General features: G+C 39.2%; 1 protein-coding gene across 2 annotated transcripts in view; it reads right to left on the reverse strand.

The window, feature by feature from the left end:
- The window catches only part of LOC126176973 (ribonuclease P protein subunit p25-like protein), a 43,920-nt gene extending 29,613 nt beyond the window's left edge, over positions 1–14,307 (reverse strand). Inside the window, exons 1-2 of one of the 2 annotated variants that reach the window (XM_049924191.1) lie at positions 14,162–14,307; positions 13,875–13,969 (exon numbers count right to left, since the gene is read on the reverse strand). In XM_049924191.1, the coding sequence (XP_049780148.1) occupies positions 13,875–13,880 (6 nt within the window). In that variant the 5' untranslated portion in view covers positions 13,881–13,969; positions 14,162–14,307. Of the gene's footprint in view, positions 1–13,874; positions 13,970–14,099 lie in introns of both variants that reach the window. The other variant, XM_049924190.1, reaches the window with a different exon arrangement.
- Positions 14,308–21,336: the final 7,029 nt, after the last annotated feature.

Below are 21,336 nucleotides of genomic sequence, written 5' to 3' on the forward strand. Positions count from 1 at the left end.
ATTTTTCCTACTATTGAATTATCATCTCCCATTACATTTGAATATTTGTCTTCTTTAATTTGCAGAATATTTTATTTCATCTCTTCAAACACTTTTTTAGTCTGTGGCACAAGTAGGCATGTAAACTTTTACTACTGTGGGTTGGAGTGGGAGGAAGGTTGGCTTTATGTCTACCTTGGCTACAAATATAAACACAGTACAGACGTACTGGCTAATGCTGTAAGGATTTTTCAGCCAAACATCACGGCAGTTGTCCCTGCAACTACTGGAAAGATCAAGGGCCCCCTCTTCATGACATCCTTCCTATGTTGTTACACATATAATACAGATATTTGCATTGTCAAGGCATGCAAGCCAGCCCACAAGGGCTAGTTCATTGGTTTGGGGTGGTTGGGGGAATTCACACTATTAAAAATATTTTAGTACATCCTGTTTTCAAATTCTTGTTACAACACTTCTACTCCTTTTGGTATTCTCATATAAAGCAAGATGCATTGTTTATCATATGTAGTTATCTTCTTTACAAGACAAAAATTTGAATCAATGATCTTAGCTATAATCAACATGGGTTAGGCATCAGCATTTTTGAGCTCTTCATTTAGCACTTCAGCTCTTCAAGCACTTGTACTGGCAAAGCACAGTTTGTGTTTAATACACCTAGCCAAATGCTATTTTCACTCTTTTACTTTTTGAAACAGCTGACCGCTGGATGAAAGAAGTAGTGAGACAATGACTTTTCATCCAAAATGGCTTCTTCACTTTCTTATCTACATCCATCAAGGAGGTGTCAGTCAATATAAAGTGCTCCCTGTACATGTGTTGGCATTTCTTCATAGTTAAATTAACTTGTTTGACAACTATTACATATCTAATGGACAAACCAAACGTTTTAGAGAAATAAAGTTTATTGGATATACAGCATTTGGGTGTTCTCTCCAACACTCTGTCCAAGCAATTCACACCCAATCCACATTAGTCTCTCCAGTTTGCTCCTTTGTTTACTCTAGGCCTGGGAATAACTAATTTTCTTGCTCACTTTATTTTAAAAGAGCTGCTGGTGCTGAAGTTCTAATTCAAAGCCTGTCCAACACCTTTAGCCAGGTGGAATGAAAGTAAAACTGGATTCCTTAGAGGAGTTATAAGAGCTGTCCCAGATTCCTTAGGACAGACTGGCATCACCTTTGCTCACTGTTTGCAAACCAGATGGTGTGTTATGCCTCTGTGAGGACCTCAAAAATATGATGAACACTCCTCAAATGTGGACTCGTACCCCCTTCTAACTCCTGATGAAATATTGTCAAAATTGGCAAGTGGTCAGTATTTCTCCAAGTTTGATATTTTAGAAGCTTACTTTCAACCTCATTTGGATGAAGCTTCTAAAGCCATAATAATAACAAATACTACTTATGGCTTCTGTAAACATCAGAGGTTACCTTTTGTCACTGCTAGCGTAACAATGATCTTTCATAAACTTCCACAACTAACTTTGTGTGTATGGGCCATATGTCCTACAGAGCGGTAACCCTTCTCACAGCAATGGTACACCACGTGGCCTAAACTCAAATGAGTTACATTAGCAGACAAAAGGTTATGATGGACACTCCAGCAAAACATAGACCACCAGCAAATTGTCACCACAATGAAAGTTGGGCAGTTTCCTGCCACAGATGAAGAAGGACTCATTAGCGCAGCAACGGATATGCTCAAGAGCACAAGAGATGGCTACCAGCTCTGCAGCAAAAACACTACAGCCATCCAGCAAGTAGCAAGGTTCATTACATCCCACATGAATGTAACGAAAGCCAGTGTGATTGATTTTTGACCTCTGAAACACACCAAGAATGGACAAGAACTGGTGGGGAGGGCTTCAGGTCGAGCTGAGACTTTTGGAGCTTTCGATAGGTCAGGACAGAGCTGTGGATGGGGGATGCACCACAGAGGTGTACATGAGCAGGCCCAGAGAAGATGTGGTAGAAGGGAAAGCTGGAGTTCTGAAAAAAGGGACTAGATGCAGGGGCGATCATAATCACAGACTGGGTCACTGTTGTGGGACGCACATCTCCGTATCTGTAACGCTGCATTCAGCAATGTCCATCACGGACAAACAAAAAGCAATGTAAAAGTCGTCAGTATGCAAAGAGGGGGCCACAGTACGCCCCACAGGTCCTACTAGGCTATTGAAAGCCACTAACAAGAGAGGGACACTCAAAACAGGACCCCCATTCTCCTGCAGATGGGAGGTGCTACGGGAGACGCCAACCTGTATCTGTAAGTGCGATGTGAAAGAAAGATCTGAATAAAAATCGTGAGTTGAGTCCTACACATGTAAGGTGGCAAGTATGTGGTGGCACCATGTGGTTTCATAAGCTTTATGTAGATCGAAGAAGACTGCAACAAGATGCTGACACTGGGCAAAAGCCATTCAGATAGCAGACTCCAGATGAACGAAATTATCTGCAGTACAGCAGCCATGGCAAAAACCACCCTGGGTCGAAGCCAGAATGTCTCAGGACACAAGGATCCAATACATCCTTAGACTCATCATATGCTTAACCCTAGCATCACTAAGTGGGGGGAGGTGGCAAAAATTGCCCGCAGTATTTGTTTTATTTGTGGAATATATCTATTTGTTGGAGTGAAGAAACGAGAATTTAGATAGTTGTAGAAAAATATCTAAAGTATGGCTGTCATGGTTTTATAATTTCTGTGAATTATTTAAATCTGTCTATTATATTTAATTTAAGTGCGGGAAATTGTTGCCTCCCCCCTGCTCCCCTCCCAGATATCAGTGGGACAACTATTCTCATTAAAATATTTCTCAATATGGCAGGAAAAAAAATGCAGTTATGACTGTATTGTGTTGTGTTGTTTTGAAATAAATCTCCTTTGTTGTTCGAGCAGTTGTACGTTACTCGCAGTTCTAATAAATCGTATCGTCAGTATCAGAGGTTTCTCACAGATGAAGAGGTGTCAGCTATAATAAATAAAGCAAATGTAGGTGATGAAAGTTATCCAGAAGAAGAGGATACAGTTGTGACGTATGATAGTGACACAGCAACTGAAGATGAGTCAAGTTCACTGAGCTCATCCCCTGATGAACAACATGCAGATGCTTCCAGCATCATTGTTACAACAAAAAGCGGTAGGGACTATATTACTTAGTCTCCAAGGCAAGTACTCAGGTCAGTACAAAATATAGTGAATTTTCGTGAAGGTTTAACTCATGAAGGCTTGACCTCTACTGTGTCAGAATCTTTCACAAAGTTTATAACTCCCGAAATAATGAAGATTATCGTGGACCATGCAAACCAAGAAGCTTGTAATAAGAACTTAAAACTTACAACCACAGGAGAAATGTATGCCTTCATTGGTATTTTGACACTCATGGGTACAAATGATGACACCAGACTGCCTCTTGACGACTTATGGGGGAAAGTACTGGGAAAGAATATCTACATAACTACAATGAGTCGTATTCGATGTGGAGAACTTCTGTGCCTGATTAGATTTGACGATAAAGAAACAAGGACCGAAATACGAAAGCAGGATAAGTTTTGCTCCCTTCATGAGTTTTCGACAGAATTGATGAAATGTTTGTAAGGTACTATATGCCATGTGCAGAGCTAATGATCGATGAAATGCGCTCCTTGTTTTGAGGAAGATGTCTCTTTTAGGTCTTTATGAAAGACAAGCCTGGGAAGTATGGCATATTGGTTAGGATGTTATCAGATGTCTCTTTTAGGTCTTTATGAAAGACAAGCCTGGAAAGTATGGCATATTGGTTAGGATGTTATCAGATGCACACACCCGGTATGTTCTAAAAATGGAGGACTATGCAAGGAAGGATGAATGACCTGCCGAGCAATGGAGTGCAAAGGCAGTTGTTAGATGCCTAGTGAATCTACTGGCAGGAAGTGGAAGAAATATAACAACAGATCGTTACTGCACATCCATAGACCTACCTGAGGAACTTTACAATGATGACAAGTTAACTTTGGTGGGAACATTGAAGAGTAACAGAAAACACACACCATAACAGCTAAAGGAGACGCAGGGTCGAGAGCTATATTCCTCTAAGTTCTTATTCACAGATTCGAACATAGGCAATGCACCGGTTGCCTTGGTTTCATACATCTCCAAACTGCCTACTTCTTTCCACACAACACAATGATAAGACAAACATCAATCTCTACTACAATGAAACCAAAGGGGCATAGACAGCATTGATCAAATGACGTATCATTCAGTAAAATGAAGGACAAGAAGGTGGCCACTATCTCTCTTTTTCACCTTGATAGATATTGCCTGTCTCAGTGCTGGAACAATTTTCATGATAAACAACCCAAACTGGAATAAGAGGAAGCATAATGTAAGAAGGCTGTATCTGCTAGAATTAGGTCAACAGATCGTTAGGCCAGCTGTGGAAGAGAGAGCAAAGAATATCACGGGCTTACAAAAGCCTATGATCTCTGCAATGGAAAGTATCCTAGGGAAAATGCTACCCAGCATTACTGCAACTGTTCAATCTGTTGAATTTTATTCAAGAGGAAGATGTCACACCTGTTTGAAGAGTAAAAACCCTAAGAAGGAAAAAGACAAGATGGGAAAAGTGTCTATAGTTTGTTGCAAGTGTTCCAAGTATGTGTTTTCCACTCTCTTTGCAAAAACAATCATACACAAAGGTTGTGAAATTGAAAGTGAAAGTGAGTAGGAAGGAAAAACTCAACTGTAATTTCTGACTTTGATTTTCTGTATTCTTATCTGTAGTTTGGTATTGTAAATTCTTTTATGATTTCTTAATGTAAGTCTGATGTATATGAAAGTGTTAGTTTCATGATAAAAATATAATAATATTTGTCATATTCATTACTTTATTTATTGTATTTGTATATGTTATAAAGTTCCTGATAAATATGGAAAGTGTGTTGCAACCCAATAAAGAAATTCCTAGTTCATTAAATAATCAAAACAAAACAAACAAAGAAAATGTTAAAAACTGAAAAGAATGTGGGGGCTATTTTGCCCCCCCCCCCCCCCCCTCAGGCATCCATGTGACAGATCCGAGCTTAGTGGTCCTAGGGTTAAGTAACTTGCAGAGCACACTTGTTAAACTGATCGGATGATAGCTGTCCATCTGAAGAGGTGGTTTACCCTACTTTAAAACTGGAATAATGAAACTTTCCCACAACTGGGAAGAGAATCCTCCCCTATAGAGACAGTTAAAAAGGGCAAATATATAATGTTTGCTAGCCACCGATAAGTGTTGAAGTATTCACTTGTGCACCTGGTCTGATCAAAAAGCCGTAAGAGTTCTGGCGGGTTCTCATTCACTAAATGGGACATTGTAAGGCTCCAAATGATGGGGAATACAAGATAAAGGGAGTTGTTCCAGACAGTGTCTGAGAAGATGGAACGTGGGCAGATAGTGGACTGATGCTGAAGCCTTAATGAAATGCCAGGCAAAATGATCAGCAACAGAGATCATAAAGAAAAACACAAAACCCAAGGGAGAAAGGGGGGAGGGGGGCAGGAGGGAGAGGAGCCAGGATGAGGAGTGGATATGTGGAAAGGAATGTATCGCATGAGAGAAGATAGGCCACAATACCACGGGGACCAATGTGCGCCACACATGTACCCACAAATGAGCTGTGGCCTGCCTCAAGGGAGAACAGCATAATCCCGCTAATCCGAACCCCGGTAATACAAACGTTCGGTTAACCCAAACGAGAAAAATGTTAGTCTAAGTATGGAAAACAGTACAGTAAACTGCTGTACATACACACTATTTCAATTTACACAGTGCAGTAAACATGTATGAGAAAAATTGGCAAGAAAGCATTAGGTTTAAGCAATGCATAACAATGAAAGAAAAGCTGTCAAACTTACTAAAATACAGCGGACATTTTATCCCTCCTTTTTAGATGACAAAAACTCAGTCATTGCTTTTTGGTGAAGACAGTCTGTTATATGATGCATAGTTGCACCATCATCTCATAAACATCAAATCAGCAGGTGTAGCAGTGGGCTGTTGCTCCAAATAATGTAGCGCCAGCCTTTGTTGCCTTCGGCTCATTTTCACTTCTGTCACAGTAGTCCACTTCTTCCTGGTCTCGAGTCACAGCAGCAACTAAATCAGTGTCAGTAAAGTTCTCCACACATGCCCCATCCATTGCCATCCACTCATCTACAATTCCTTCACTAGCTTCTTTACATCCACGGTTTGTCTGTATCATTTGTAGTGGATTTTCCTCTTCATTTTCAACTAGGTTGTCCTGAAATTCAAGAGTTGTCCACGGTTTTCTCCACGATTTTTTCAGAGTATTTTCTGAAATATTCTGCCATGCCTCAGCGGCCCAATAAACAACATCCTTCACATTGGTCTTTTTTATTTTGTCCACTGAAGGAATGCTATCATCTTGGATAAGCATTCTTAAAATTTTTTTTCTGTAAATCAGTTTTAATGTTTGCATACGCCCTGGTACATTAGCTGCAGAAGTCGTGTAACATTAGGCGGCAAAAACTTTGCCACAATTTCTCCATCACATAATTCCTCAGTGCTGGAGTGAGATGGCGGGTAATCAATCAAAAGGGTTGCACCGGGAGACAAATGATGTTCCTTAGAAAACAGTCAAACAGAGGGAACAAACTGGCCGTGAAACCATTCTTTGAACAGCTTACCATCCATCCATGCTTTTTTCTGGTCTCGATAATATGTGGGAAGGGACTTCATGTTGCAGCTTTTAAAAGCTCTGAACCCAACAGATTTGCCGATCATCATTAAAGCTAGCTTGTGTTTACCAGCAGCATTGCTGCATGCTAATAAAGTCACATGATCTTTGCACATTTTAAAACCAGGAGCATGGTCTTCTGCTTTTGATGCCAGGCTTTTTGTTGGCAATACCCTAAAATTAAGGGGAGAATACTTTCCCTCTCTAATTTTTCAAACTCATCCAAATATTCCTTCACTGCATCACAGTCAGAAAAAAACTTCTCTCCAGTAATCGTTAGCTGATGGATTCTATGACATTTTTTGAATCTGTCCAACCAACCTGTACTCGCACTAAGAGACTCATCACCAATCATTAATTTGTTCAGGTAAACAGCTTTCTCCTGAACCAGTGCTCCACTCAAAGGAGTTCCCCTTTCTCTTTCCTGCATAAACCAAAGGAAAAGAGCTTCATCCACTTCATCGTACTGGGACCGTTTCAGAGTCTGCCGAATTTCAAGTGTTTTTTCCGAAGACATTGCAAGGACTGTTCACAAGCTTCACTCAGTTCTTCTTCCAATCACAAATGGTTTCTTTACCAACACCCAGTTCCGCTGCCAGTTTTGATACATTCTCACCATTGTCTATCTGCTTGAAAGCATTCGGTTTTTCTCTGAGAGTTAAAGTTGTATTTTTCCGTTCACTCATGAGGAAAATACGTACACCACTACACCCGAACAAATACAATACAACTGTTACGCATGCCAGTGATCGATAACTAACATAACCAAGCACTTTGTGAGCCAGCTGGCAGTGCACTGATCTCAGATACTACAAAGATCTCAACAATGCACAACAACAAGGGCAGGGAGTGAGAGTGAGCTATTGTTCCCACACTTGTTCCCATTTGTTACCATGGTGTACCTACTTATCTGCTTGGTATACTTCATTCTAGAAATTCCGGCTAATCCCAACAAATTGGTAATCTGAACAAGGCCCGGTCCCAATTCGTTCGGATTAACGGGACTCTACTGTATTTTGATTTATGTACTTTTCAATAAAACTGTTATACACTGTTTACCTGTGCTGTGTTCTCATTGTGCCTCAACCAGAGCAAAACTTAACAAAACTGTTGCCAACATTCTACAATGGATCAGTTATCTGGATGATTTAGTTGTGAGAGGAAGAACTCAGGAAGAGAATATGCTGAATCTACAGGAAATATTTTCAGTTGTTTTGAAAGACCGGTTAACATCTACATCCATACTCCGCAAGCCACCTGACGGTGTGTGGCGGAGGGTACCTTGAGTACCTCTATCGGTTCTCCCTTCTATCCCAGTCTCGTATTGTTCGTGGAAAGAAGGATTGTCGGTATGCTTCTGTGTGGGCTCTAATCTCTCTGATTTTATCCTCATGGTCTCTTCACGAGATATAAGTAGGAGGGAGCAATATACTGCTTGACTCTTCGGTGAAGGTATGTTCTCGAAACTTCAACAAAAGCCCGTACCGAGCTACTGAGCGTCTCTCCTGCAGAGTCTTCCACTGGAGTTTATCTATCATCTCCGTAACGCTTTCGCGATTACTAAATGATCCTGTAACGAAGCGCGCTGCTCTCCATTGGATCTTCTCTATCTCTTCTATCAACCCTATCTGGTACGGATCCCACACTGCTGAGCAGTATTCAAGCAGTGGGCGAACAAGCGTACTGTAACCTACTTCCTTTGTTTTCGAATTGCATTGATATGTAATTTGTCCAAGTGCTCCTTCTTTCAGCCTTCTATTTAGTATACAGAATGTACCCTTGGCCAGTAAGGCCTCATATGTCACAGAATGGGGCAACTGTTTTCTATATACCAACATGAAAATTATGTATTATGCCTGATTTACTTCCAGACTGTAAAGAAAGCTCATCTATTGAATCAACTGCGAAGAAAAAGGATTCCTTTCCAGTGAACCACAGAATGCCAACAATCATTTCTTAAATTGAAGTAATCTCCAAACTGCTAATTGCCTAACCCTGTATCAACATCATTTCCTATCTATGTTGGGCACAGACAAGTCACCATACATCATCACTGTTGTTCTATCATGTATATACTCAGATGGTTCTGAAAGGACAATTGCATTCCTATCTTAAGCTACTGAACATGGCATAAAAAAACTATTCAAAGGTAGGCAAGGAAGCATTGGCAATTGTATTTTCTAACCAAAAGTTTTGCATTTTCCTGTATGGCAACTAATTTTATCTAGTCACTCATTGTAAGCTATTGTTGTCGATATTTGAACTCAAGCCAAAACTACCTGCACAGACATAGAGCTTACAAGACAGTCATCTTTTCTTATCAAATTACCATCACTTCCAGAGATGTTGCAGCAGTCATATATAAGCATCCAATCTCGAGTCAGGTTTGACAGTTTGTACAGTCCTGCAGGCCGCATGTTCTTCCTTCGACAGCTGGCATGGAATTTCATTGTTTTCCTCTTTTTTTCTCTGCACGATGCCATGGCATTTATTCTTGTCAAAGGCATCCTGTTGTTGACTCAGGATACCCACCAGTAGCAAGTAGCAACTCCAGAGGTCCTAGGCTCGTGTATATTGCAACTCCTGCATCAATTCCACTGGGGCGTTTCCAGAATGAAGAACCTTGCCTAGTGTTATGTATATTGACCATGCGTAGAAGAGGATACTGTGCAAGTGGCTCAAAAATATCAGGCTTATCAGTGACAGCAAGTGGCATCAGCTCAAATTACCAGCTGGGGCTTGTATCTACTCAGCTCTGGGATCAAGTGCATGAGGATTTTGCAGGTCAGTACCATGGGACTTGTGGTTGATTTTAATAGATATGTATTCTCATTGCCAACATGTAATATAAATACAACAGAACATGACAGAAAATATGAATGATCTTCTGGCGTATTGACAAGCGCCAGCACGAAGAAGAAGATCTCAAGAGCAAAGCAGGTAGTGAGATGATATCAGCCAATAGCCCGCTAACGAGGACCACACCACAACAGGAGCGCCCTCTAGCCGAAGAGAATATAAGTGCCACTCCTGCCTGCCTCGGCTGCATAATATTGGACAGTATTAGACAGTACTAGACCCAGTCTAGCAGAGAGTGCTATGATAGCAGTTAGTAGTGATCCATATCACTTGCTTATTTGGACATTGTCTATAGCGAAGAACATTACTTGTCTGCATGTTGCCCATCGCTTGCGACACCCCTGTAAATTCAAAATTAAGTACTGTCAGTCTACTTTTTTGTAATAAAAACTATTAATGTGATTTGCTTGAACTGTTGTATAGTAATCCGAGAACACGGCATCCTTTAGGCACCCCCATATGAGACAAGTGAGCAGGACCCCACAACTAAGGATAACACAATTATTTTTTCTGTTGAGAGAGCTTCCTGAACACTAGTCACCGATAAAGGTCCAGTTTACTTTTGTGAGTTTTCAAGAGTTTTGCACCCGGAAAGGGATTAAGCATATTACCACACCCAATTTTCACTGGGTGTTTAGAGACATGGCAGAACATTTTGTGAGAATGTTTAAGATTCAGGTGGAAAAATCTTGACATCCACTCCTATCGATTCTGCACTGATCTCCTTTTTATTCTCACACTGGGCAACACTGTACAATTATTGCAGCCCAATGGAACTTTTGCATGGACATCTTGACTGTTCTTTCCTAGATTCATTGCAGTCTCCATCAATTCAAGAAATAGTAGCACAAGTGTTAGTGGCATCTGGCCACACACGTTCAGACATTCAACTGGCTGAATACGTGGCTCCATCTCTGCCCAGCAGGCTGGTCCTGGTGGCCACACCTTGAGGCAATGGAGCCACCTCATCCACTCCAAAGACTGCAAAAAAGGAAATGTAGGGTTCATTTCCAGGATGACATCCCAGGCTGTGGACATCTGGCATTCCTGATTCTCCAGCCGTCATCCATCGCCCCTATGGATCCAGACCTGGAGGATGAACAGGACGACCTGCAGTCTGTGTTGGGTCTAATCAGACACGCAGTCAACTCACAAATCAGCAGCTAGCCACTACTCTGGCCCACCTTCACAATAGTTCTGACTGTATGGGCTGATTCAGCAGAGGGGGATCTTATCCCACCATATGTAACAAAGGATTAGTTGACATAATTGCTAGGTGCAGTGTGGAGTGATACACCTGCCGGCACCAGGTTATATGGATAAACAATAGTGGCGGATTTAAGGACTGTCATGGACAGTCTCAGTATCACTGTTCTCAGCCTCCTGGCGTGTACTAACTGCTATCTGGTGGACTTATTTGCAACAACTTTGTGATACTCTGCTATTTTCTGGACACTGATTTGGGCGTTGTTATGTCTGAACGTCGCCATTTGTCTTGCACATGGACATGCCTGTTTTCATAATGTGGTGTGTCTCCATTCTCTGTTTGACTGCAGTTTGTGTCTGTTATGAGTGCACTGAGGGAGCAGTTTCTTTTAGAGGGCTTTCCAGTGGGATAAACTTACAGTGTTCTCCAATAATAATGTCTCAGTTATTCAGTAAATCTTCAGAGTAGTTTAAGATATCCACCTCAAGAAGGTTTATTACTGTTTAATTCAATAAGAGTTAGACTGTAATTTATTTGTACATAATTTGTTTTCAATAAAACCTCTGTTGCTGGAGAAGCAGACTGACAATACTTTTCGTTACTAGTTAGTGCTTTGGGGGGAAAAAAAAGAGAGAGAGAGAGTGTTGCTGCATTTTGTACACAGACCTCATAGAATTTAAGACTGCAGGAGAAAGAACAGCCCAATAATTTATGTTCCAGTAATTACATGCTACACTCCTGTTTCTACATTAAAGGGAGGCTCTTAGGCACCTGACAAGAATCTTCAGATCTCTAATGTTGATTGTTATGTATGTTAATGTATCCAGATAAATGCAGCCACACTTCATCAGAAAAAAGTGTTTATGAATCAGCCTCCCATCAGGTACAGACTGTAACAGCAAGCTGCAGCACAGATACTACCAATCAGCAACCAACTTTGTCAGTCAATGCACTACCGCCACTTTGCAAGGTTTATGTTTGAGTTTGTGTTCAAGTGCTGTGCGAAGATGCTGCAGACACACCCATCTTAAGTGCTAAACTGTGCAACAATTTTTGCAGACTTATTCCCAAGGACATTCCAAACCAAAGTCTGAGAAACTGACCACAGCATGTGTGGCAATCCAAGGCTGCAGCCCCCATCCCCTCTCACCTCACTTCCATATTTGTTCCGGCACTCCCTTTTCTACAGTGATTTATCATTGCCATGTGAGTAAAACTAATAGAAGTCAGCTGCAACAGACAGTTTTGGTATCTTGGCTCAGGTTCGTCATAATGGTTCAGAGATCTGAGTGCACCTATGATTGATTGAATTAATGAAATAAAATTTTACTAAACATTATCTTCACACATGACTCTCAGATGGAAATAAAAAACATTTCCACAAAAATGTGATGCATAACCTTAAACTTGCCTTGATGTTACTACCTATGTACATCTCATAACAATTCAGAACAAGGTACAGATAGGAGGAGTTACTGCATTTTATTTGCTACCATCAAACATGCCACAACAGATACAGATAATAAGAATATGGACCAAATAATTGTCTTTCATGCATCGGTAGAAAAAAGTGTTTAACAAAAAGTAAGAAAGCAAGTTAAAGGTTGCATAATACAAGACAGATCAACCAATCAAGATAAAAGAGAAGAACTAAAACTTTTTAGTCTAAATGCTGAAACTCTAGACTATAGGAGAAAATTGAACAAAAACCTAGGAAAAATGCAGAGTGACGTATCCTCCTTAAAGGCTAGGAATTATAAGGGCCAAGAACGAGAGAGAGGGAGGGAGGGAGGGAGGGGGGGGGAGGGGGAGAGGGAGAGGGAGAGGGAGAGGGAGAGAGAGAGAGAGAGAGAGAGAGAGAGAGAGAGAGAGAGAGAGAGAGAGAGAGATCATGAAACTAATATTGGTTACAACCCACCTGAGATCCTGCAAGCACAATTGTTATTTCAACTTGGACCTCCAACTACCTGTTATATACTTGTGAGTTTAAAACATGTTTCTTACAGAAAAAAAGAAAATTTCTTACTAACAATATTATGAAAAGGATAGTTACTACTCACTGTATAGCAGAGATACTGAGTCATAGCTAGGCACAACAGAAGGGCTGTCTCATGTGTGTGAGCTACCGCAGCTGGCCTCAGCAGGCAGAGACTGCTGTTACATGTATGTGTGTGTTTTTTCTATCTCTGATGGCAGCACTGTTGGGCAAAAGCTCATTTTCTGGCAGTCTTTTTGTTGTGCTTATCTGCGACTCGGCATCTCTGCTATATGGTAAGTAGTAACAATTCTTTTCATAATACTGTTACATTCCACACTGGATTTTCCACTGTAGAACTTCTTACTAGCTAGATGCTGTGTCGTGTTTAACATCATTTCATTGGGGTTTTGAGATTATGGCTAAAAGAAATTAACATACTTCATTGCCAAATTCAAACAATGATGCAAATAAATTTAATTACTTTCAGAATAATTTATGAACCCAAAACATATGAAACTGTAATCAAACTTCATTACATCATTACTTTACACCATTCTATGCCAATTTATTTTGGAGATGGAAGTTTGATATCAATTCATTCAAGCTAAACACAGTGTGAAAAAAGCAAAACCTTCTCCAGTTTGCTGGAAATTAAGTGATCATTTCATTAAGTGATTACCTGGCCACATAAAATATAAACTGAGGCATGTTATAACATGGCTCTTTGATTCTGAATCCTCTATCGAACAATCAGAACAAATGAAAGGTCAAATAACATTTACAGACCACCACCAGAACACACTGAGGCCTTTACTCCAGAGAAGCTACTAATCTAAATATCCCCCATCTCTGCGTTCCTTTTATTGTTGGTGAATAAATATGTCAAAACTTACAGAAACAATATCACAGCACTTCCAACAATGTGCAGACCTTATTTCACACAAAAATGAAACATCTCAAAGCATAATGGTCTATGAAGTCTAAGATCTAAACTTACGACTGCTTGTTTATTAGTAACAGTGAAAGACACGAAAGAGGTAATAGTTCATCGAAATTTACAACACGAAATCTATCAAACAACAACGAAAATTCGTATACATACCTGCATCCATATGAACTTTTCTGGCAAGTTGGGGATCGGAATCTTTTCCTTTTCCAGAGGTTCTTCAACATTTTTACCCTTGGTATAGTTTTCCACTGAAATATAACAGCAAATTATATGTGACAAATTAAAAAGCGCTGACAGCCAACAGAACAAATACACCCTTATTAGATATACAGAGAACAAGTACACAATCATAGAGATGGAAAAATAAATTTATCTTACTCTTAGATCATACGGATTTCTTATTTATGTGTCGCTTTCGTTTGGAAAGCAGCACAGCTTACATTATCAAATGAAATGGATTTAATTTCGCAAAATTTTTGTTGTATTCCGTTTCTTTTGCTGCGTTCAATCACAACATAATATTGTATCAGCTGTTACAATATAAACAAAAACAGATAGCTCCATTAACAACAAATGAATATCGTTTACAGGCTGCCAACGTAGGAATGATTGAAGCCCATACCAACTGTGGTGCAGTATCATGGTCGGTTCCCCCGGGGGAGGTCTTTGGCGAGATGGTTTATAACATCTAAGACATCACAGCATGTTCTGATAAATACGAGGACTATAGAGAATGTGTGAAGATTTAACGTTCAATCGACGTCGAAGTGCGTCCGAATGGAAAGAAATGTCACGAATACCAGAAAGTAAGAAAAATAACTGAGGGTGAGAGCTTCTTCTATTTCACTATAAAAAAAATATTTTTATAGTGAAATATCATTATCCACGGCCACGGAGCTCAACAGTCCAAATAAAATGGACAAATTGTTAGAGCTTCTTCTGTTGCGAAAAGGAAACATGTTTTCGAGAGAAGATGCTCTCATCATCAGTTTGTCAAACTTAGCTAATGACGTGACAAAACTACATTTGCAGCATTCATAAAATAAAACAGAATAAAAAATACATTAGACTATAGTCCTCGCCGAGACCGATAAATTTTTTGTAGGTGGTCTTTTCCTGGCTTACGTGAAAAACGTCGACTTTTGTCAGTAGTTGTCTCATCTCACACCACACACCGTGTCTAATTGATATCCTGTGGGCTCCAAGAGTGTCAAACTGACGCTTCTCCAGATGTCGAGTGGTTGTTGTGAGCTGTTCAAATTTCTAATGTTTAGTATTCGTTATGTTTCTTTTCATTCAGATGCGCTTGAACAACGATAGGACGTTAAAATTCAATCGTCATTCATTATCCATTGGCTCAACCATAATGCCATTTTATTCTTTTCATGATGTCAGCTTACAACAATCCCTGGACGTCTGGAGAAGCGTCAGATCACCCCACTTAGGCTCCACAGCATATCAAGTGGCTTTTTCACTGTCAAAATACTGGGAAACCTAAATCATTTTTCACTCTCAGATATTTGCCATTTCTTGTGGAAGAACTACCTAAGTCGTTATGGAACATTAGCAATGTCGATTTAAAACAAAGAAAACTGATAAAATAAAGACATTCCATTATTACAACACGAATAGCACAGAGAAACTAGGTTAGCTTCCAAATATCAACAGACGAGGCACTGCTGCCCCATCGACATCAATGCCAAATATTTCTTTGCAGAAGCTACCTCTCCATTTACACAAGACAGAGTCATAAGATGTAGCAATGCTGTGAAGACGTCCTACTAAACTCATTCAGTTTTGAAATTCTGTGTTATCAGGTGTACAGATTGTGGATGTTTGAACTTAGATTTCTGCAAAATCTGCTACATTTGTTAAAATTTTTCCCTAGACATGCTACTGCCTCCTAGAGTATACACTGATGAAATTCTAACTGAAATTCATCTGAATTAAGCAGCTGTGTAGTAACATTACAAACCACATGACACATATTGCATTTGTGTAAGGTTATCCACAGAATTGAAGTGTACAGAATCACTTTCTTTCTGGAAACACTGATACAGATTCATAAGTGAATCAAGATAACTCGACACTGACAGTAACTTCAAAGATATGTTGTCCCACCACATGGATGTGTGTTGGAATTATGGTGTCAGAGGGGAGGTAAAATATTGATTGAGAGTATTATAAAACGTTTTATGTCTTTTATCGGTTGGCTTTAATATTTAATGTTTATTGCTTCGTCTTTTGTGTCAGTATGTGTTGGTATTTGTTTATGACTTTCCATCAAACATGGTGTACTTTTTTCTGGCTACACTAATGCGTGACTTTCTGTTTGTTCCCTTACACTTAAAAGTACTGATCTGAAACTTTTGTTGAGACTGGTACCGAATATTTTTCTTTGAAAATGTGCTGTGCAAATCATTTATACCAGAGGCGCTAATTTTTAGCCTGTGGAGCTGTTTCATATGAAAGAAAAATTTAACTTTTATTTCACATACCCCCCCCTCTCAAAAAAAAAAATTCTATCAAGCGTCTTTTGTACCATATCAATTGCAACAGGAATATCTCAGTTCATTGATTGAACTAACATTAGATTTTCGTCTATATTTCTATTTGAAAATAGTCACTATGTTGGATTTATTTTAGAATGCCCACGCGCCACCTTGAAGAAAATGTAGTTTGCCTTGGCAACATCCAATCAACAATCAGCTGTAGTATGGATGGCGAAACTGATTTCGTTTGTTGCACTTCACAAGTGAGACAAATGCCATACATAGCCAATACATTCCATACTTAATTTTACTGCAAATTCACAACATTATCAGCCATACAGTTATAGCCCTCAATATGCATACATGGTGCACATTCGATCGCAATAGACCTGTCATCACTTCAGTTAAGTAAAGCCAGCTTTTATCATTTTACAGTTAATTTGTGGTGCTTGTCTTTAATTTTAGTAGGCTTTCATTTATTTTATGTATCCAGTTATGGTGAATAGGTACACCAATCGACATTGGCAATAATTTCTGCCTCAGTACCTTCTTTGAATTTTAGTAGTACAAAATATATAAATACTTGAGTGTAGTAATGTGTTTTTACTGATGACGTTTAAGGATTCCGCATTACAAAGATAAAAAAGGGATCCTCCTAGTGCAATTTCATCCACCTGTTTTTACCCCTTATTTACAGCAACAAGTAATGTTATTGACTTGAAATGTAGACCAATTATTAGGAACAATCACATGAAAAGAAGTCGAAATGGGGGTCAAAATATTAAAGTAAGGCTACTAGGTAAAGCGAAGCATACGTACATTTTTATATTTGTGGTACATGACATTCAGAACTGAACTGTCATTTTCCTAAAGCAGTTGAATAGTACTCTCAGGAATTCTCGAGAGAACAGACTACAAAGTTTTGCATGAGCATTTAATACTCAAATGAAAGACCTCCAACTTGCTGAGCAGTATAGCTCTGTTGTATGATGCTAACCTTCAATGTGGAGGGCCGGGGTTCGATTCTCAGGTGGGATGTATTTTAAAACGTAGGTGCATAGTTGATATATATTTTCAAACACATTCAGTTCCGGTACCTACGTCTTATAAATGTATGTTAATTAGTACATACTCAACTGTCATTTCATGAAAAATGCACATCTTGTTTTTAATTACAAAAAAATCCAGTTTTCATTCCAGATATAAATCCCTGATCACTGATCCTTTATATACAAAGTTATTTTAAAAGAAGAAAAACATTTCAAATTAATTCTTTTCCATCTTCATGAACTCTATGCTTCATGGAAATGCCCATGGAACATGAACATTCGTTTAAAAATTTATCACATCTGGGAATTGAAGGCCACTCATGTGACAGTTTGGCATTCTACCACAGAGCCAGACAATCCATCAAAAGTCAATTTGATTTACAGTTTCAAACAGCTTCAGGAAAATTTAAAGTAGATTTTGTAGGGAACCTTTGAGAGTTGCATCAAACTAATTTAGGTAAACTGATACTTGATTGTGAACTATCTCCAATTGCCATGTGATCTTTTTTCAGTTTCCAATTAATGGTAAAAAATGTCTGTTTCAGTTCAAGTTGTAAACCTGGTTTGGGGTCAACTAGTATACAAATAGGAGCTAAGAAGAGGAAAGTTACAGAGGAGTTGAGAACTTTTCAAGATGAGTGGACATAAACTATTTTTTTGTGGACTATAAAACAAAACCCACATGCCTGATATAACATCAAATGGGATTACGAGACTAAACATGCAGTCATGTTTAATAAGTACAAGGGATAATTTCAGCAAGCCCAGGTAAACGATTTAAAAAGGAAACTTTCTGCTCAATGGCAGATATTTGCACGGCCAAATTCAGAGTCAAAATGCTATTTGAAAGTGAGTTATGCTCTGACACTGGCAAAAAAATCGAAGCCATATTCAGATCGTGAAATGCATAATGAATACTTAGAGACTGTCATTGAAATTGTGTGTCCAGAAGAATAAGCCTGTCACATCAAACTACATGTGGTCGACATTGGAAAACAAACGGAAGATACTTTTAAAAAAATCATGCAGCTGAGTTCATATTTTATTCTCTAGCTTTGGCCGAATACACAGATATAGCGGATGCTGCCCAAGTGGCGGTTTATGTCAAAGTTGTTGATGCCCATTTTAATAACACAGAAGAATTAGGGGCATTGTATGCACTTACGAATAACACAAAGTCACTAGAGTTGTTGAAAGCAATTTTATCGACATTAAGTTGCATTTTCTTAAAACTTAACAACCTATTGGGGCTAACAACGGGTGGTGCTTCAGCAGTACCTGGGAAACAAGCAGGTTTAGATCAGTTGATCAAAAACGAGGCCCACAAAGTTGGCAATACTTCGACGTTAAATTTTCATTGGATTATCCAACAAGAGAATTTATGTGTCCAGTCCCTCAAAATCGACCGCGTCATGATGGTAGTTGTTAAAACAATGAACTTTATTAAGTTGAAAGGATTGAATCCCCATCAGTTCCAAGAATTTCGAAGTCTTTGGATTCAGAGCATGATAACATTTTGTATTATACAAAAGTAAGATTGCTAGCCTGTGCAAAAATATTGAAAAGAATGTTTGATTTTGAAGTTAATAATAGACTCCAAGGAAAACATCAGCTGATTAATGTCTTACATATTCTTATTTCTGTATTTCAAATGAAACCTGCACTTTGGAAACAACAGTTATGAACAAAAAACTTCACACATATTCCTAAACTGTGAAAACAATCAGACATCACAAAGACTTCAGCGATTAAATACACTTCTTTAATATCTGACCTGAAATATGAATTCAGAAACTGATTTCAAGACATTAAGAAACATTGTCTGTTTTTTTCTGAATTTGTTATGCCATTCTCTGTAGGCATGTGCCAGGACCAGGAGATTTACAAATAGAATACTGTGAAATGCAGTGTGATTCATATTGATTTGGATGACAACTACAGAAAATATCTGACAAGAAGAAATAACCAGCATTGCTTTAAAAATGAAGAGCATAAGGCAAAAATGATGATAGTCAATTTTTTCCCATTTTCAGGTTAGGACAGGAATTTGTTGCTCAAATATGGCCAAATTTGTAGAGGGGTGTATATGGCAAGAATGCTGGCAGTTACTAAGTTATTTGCCATTTTATTTTTGTTGTGCACGGTAAAACTGATGAATGTCATCTATGTTCATGGCACATATGATGAGAGTCATTTCATAAGATTTGCAAAACCTGTTTGATCAGGAGTTCAACGTGCTGTCTTCATTCTTTTGTTTACTTTGTGTTTGTGGTCAGAAAGTTGCCAAAGTTTATAGCTTCTCTTCTTGGTAGTAGTTTCTGTGAAAATGAGTGAATTAAGTGAGTCAAGTGGGTGGATGAAGATTGTGAAAACGTCAGTAAACCTAGCACAAAGAAGAGAAAATCCCATGGAAAGGTAAGAGATGTGATGAAAAAACTTAAAGTGTGTACTCACAAAACTGGGCCCGATTTCAGATGTAGAAGACTACAGTTTTTTGATAGAGTTTGTGAAAGTGAAAGAAAAAGATTAATTTCTCATTTTAATAGTTATGAATTTAATTATGCTCAGTCCACATACTTGGCTGGGCTTATCAATATTTATGACATCAAAATTCGCAGATCAAGAAAGCCTGAAAATGAATCACGTTTTAATGATAAGAGCTACACCTACAAAGTAAGAATAAAGGATGGTGATAATTATATTGACACCCCTGTGTGTTATAAAGCATTTTTGTCTATTTTTGGTGTTACTGGGAGAAGGCTTCAAACTATTCAAACGAGTCTGAAAGAAACAGGTGAACCCCCAACAGACAAGAGAGGAATGTATGACCACAAACATTGTAGGACCTCAGAAGAAGTTAAACAATGTGTCATTACAATGCAGGCTTTCACCGCCAGTGTTGTCTTCAGTTAAAACTTGCGGGCTGAGAGGCCGTGGTCGATGTATAAAATTTCCATCTGACGTTTTGTCTCCATCTGCGGGAGACATCTTTTGAGATCGTCCAGTTACTACCACTGAGGCTCCAGGTACTCTCGCATTTATAGAGTGCATAGAGGGCACTACCATTTGTCACGTCATGCCGACGGTATGCCTATCTTCGGAAGGCGTCATCATTCTCGATTAAGAGTAATCGATTGTCATTCTGCTGGCGCAACGTCGACATCCATATTTTGTCCAACTGTAAAACTTCCTCTTTTCTATTGAAATTGTTATGGTATTTGTGAATTTCTGTTGCTTCTCTATACATGCGCGCATGATAATGGGATGTTCGTGCTAGAACGCTTGTCTCATTAAATTTAATTTCATGATTCCCATCTCGAAAAACATGCTCAGCTACGGCCGATTTTTCAATGTGTCCTAAGCGACAGTTTCTTTTATGTTTGGCTAAGTGGATGTTTACACTTCTTTTCGTTGTTCCAATATATACTTGTCCACAACTGCATGGAATTTTGTATACCCCAGGTGTTGCTAGGGGATGTCGGGCGTCTTTTGCAGTTCTTAAATATTCCTTAATCTTCTTGGTGGGTCTGAAGATTGTTTCGATCCCATACTTGGCCAGAACTTTCCCGACACGGTCCCTAACCTTATTAATAAGGTTGTGGAGGTATCGATCCATGTGAGTGTTCTTTCTATATACCTTGTGGCCCAGCGTCCCATCCACCCATTTAATTACCAACACATCCAGGAAATTGAGTTGACCGTTGCTCTCTATCTCCATCGTAAACTGTATCTTCGGGTTAATGCTGTTCAGGTGCACCAAGAAGATATCAAACTCTTCTTCACCATGAGTCCACACTACAAATGTGTCATCAACATAGCGCTAGTATTTAGCAGGCTTTTACTGGCAGTCTGCAGCGCTCGCTGTTCTAAGATCTCCATAAATAAATCGGCAATGGCTGGGCTGAGAGGGCTTCCTATCGCCACCTGTCGATCTGTTCGTAAAACTCTGGGCTGACGTTAATCCCCCTCAGTTTGAGACCGATTGTGAGTGCCATAGGATCTCCAACACAAGAGGTGGCCAGATATCTCGCCTGCATGCTGCAACCACAAATCGGCAGAACGGACAGTTACATT

This window comes from Schistocerca cancellata, chromosome 3, assembly GCF_023864275.1.
Source record: "Schistocerca cancellata isolate TAMUIC-IGC-003103 chromosome 3, iqSchCanc2.1, whole genome shotgun sequence".
In the NCBI taxonomy this organism is placed as follows: domain Eukaryota; kingdom Metazoa; phylum Arthropoda; class Insecta; order Orthoptera; family Acrididae; genus Schistocerca; species Schistocerca cancellata.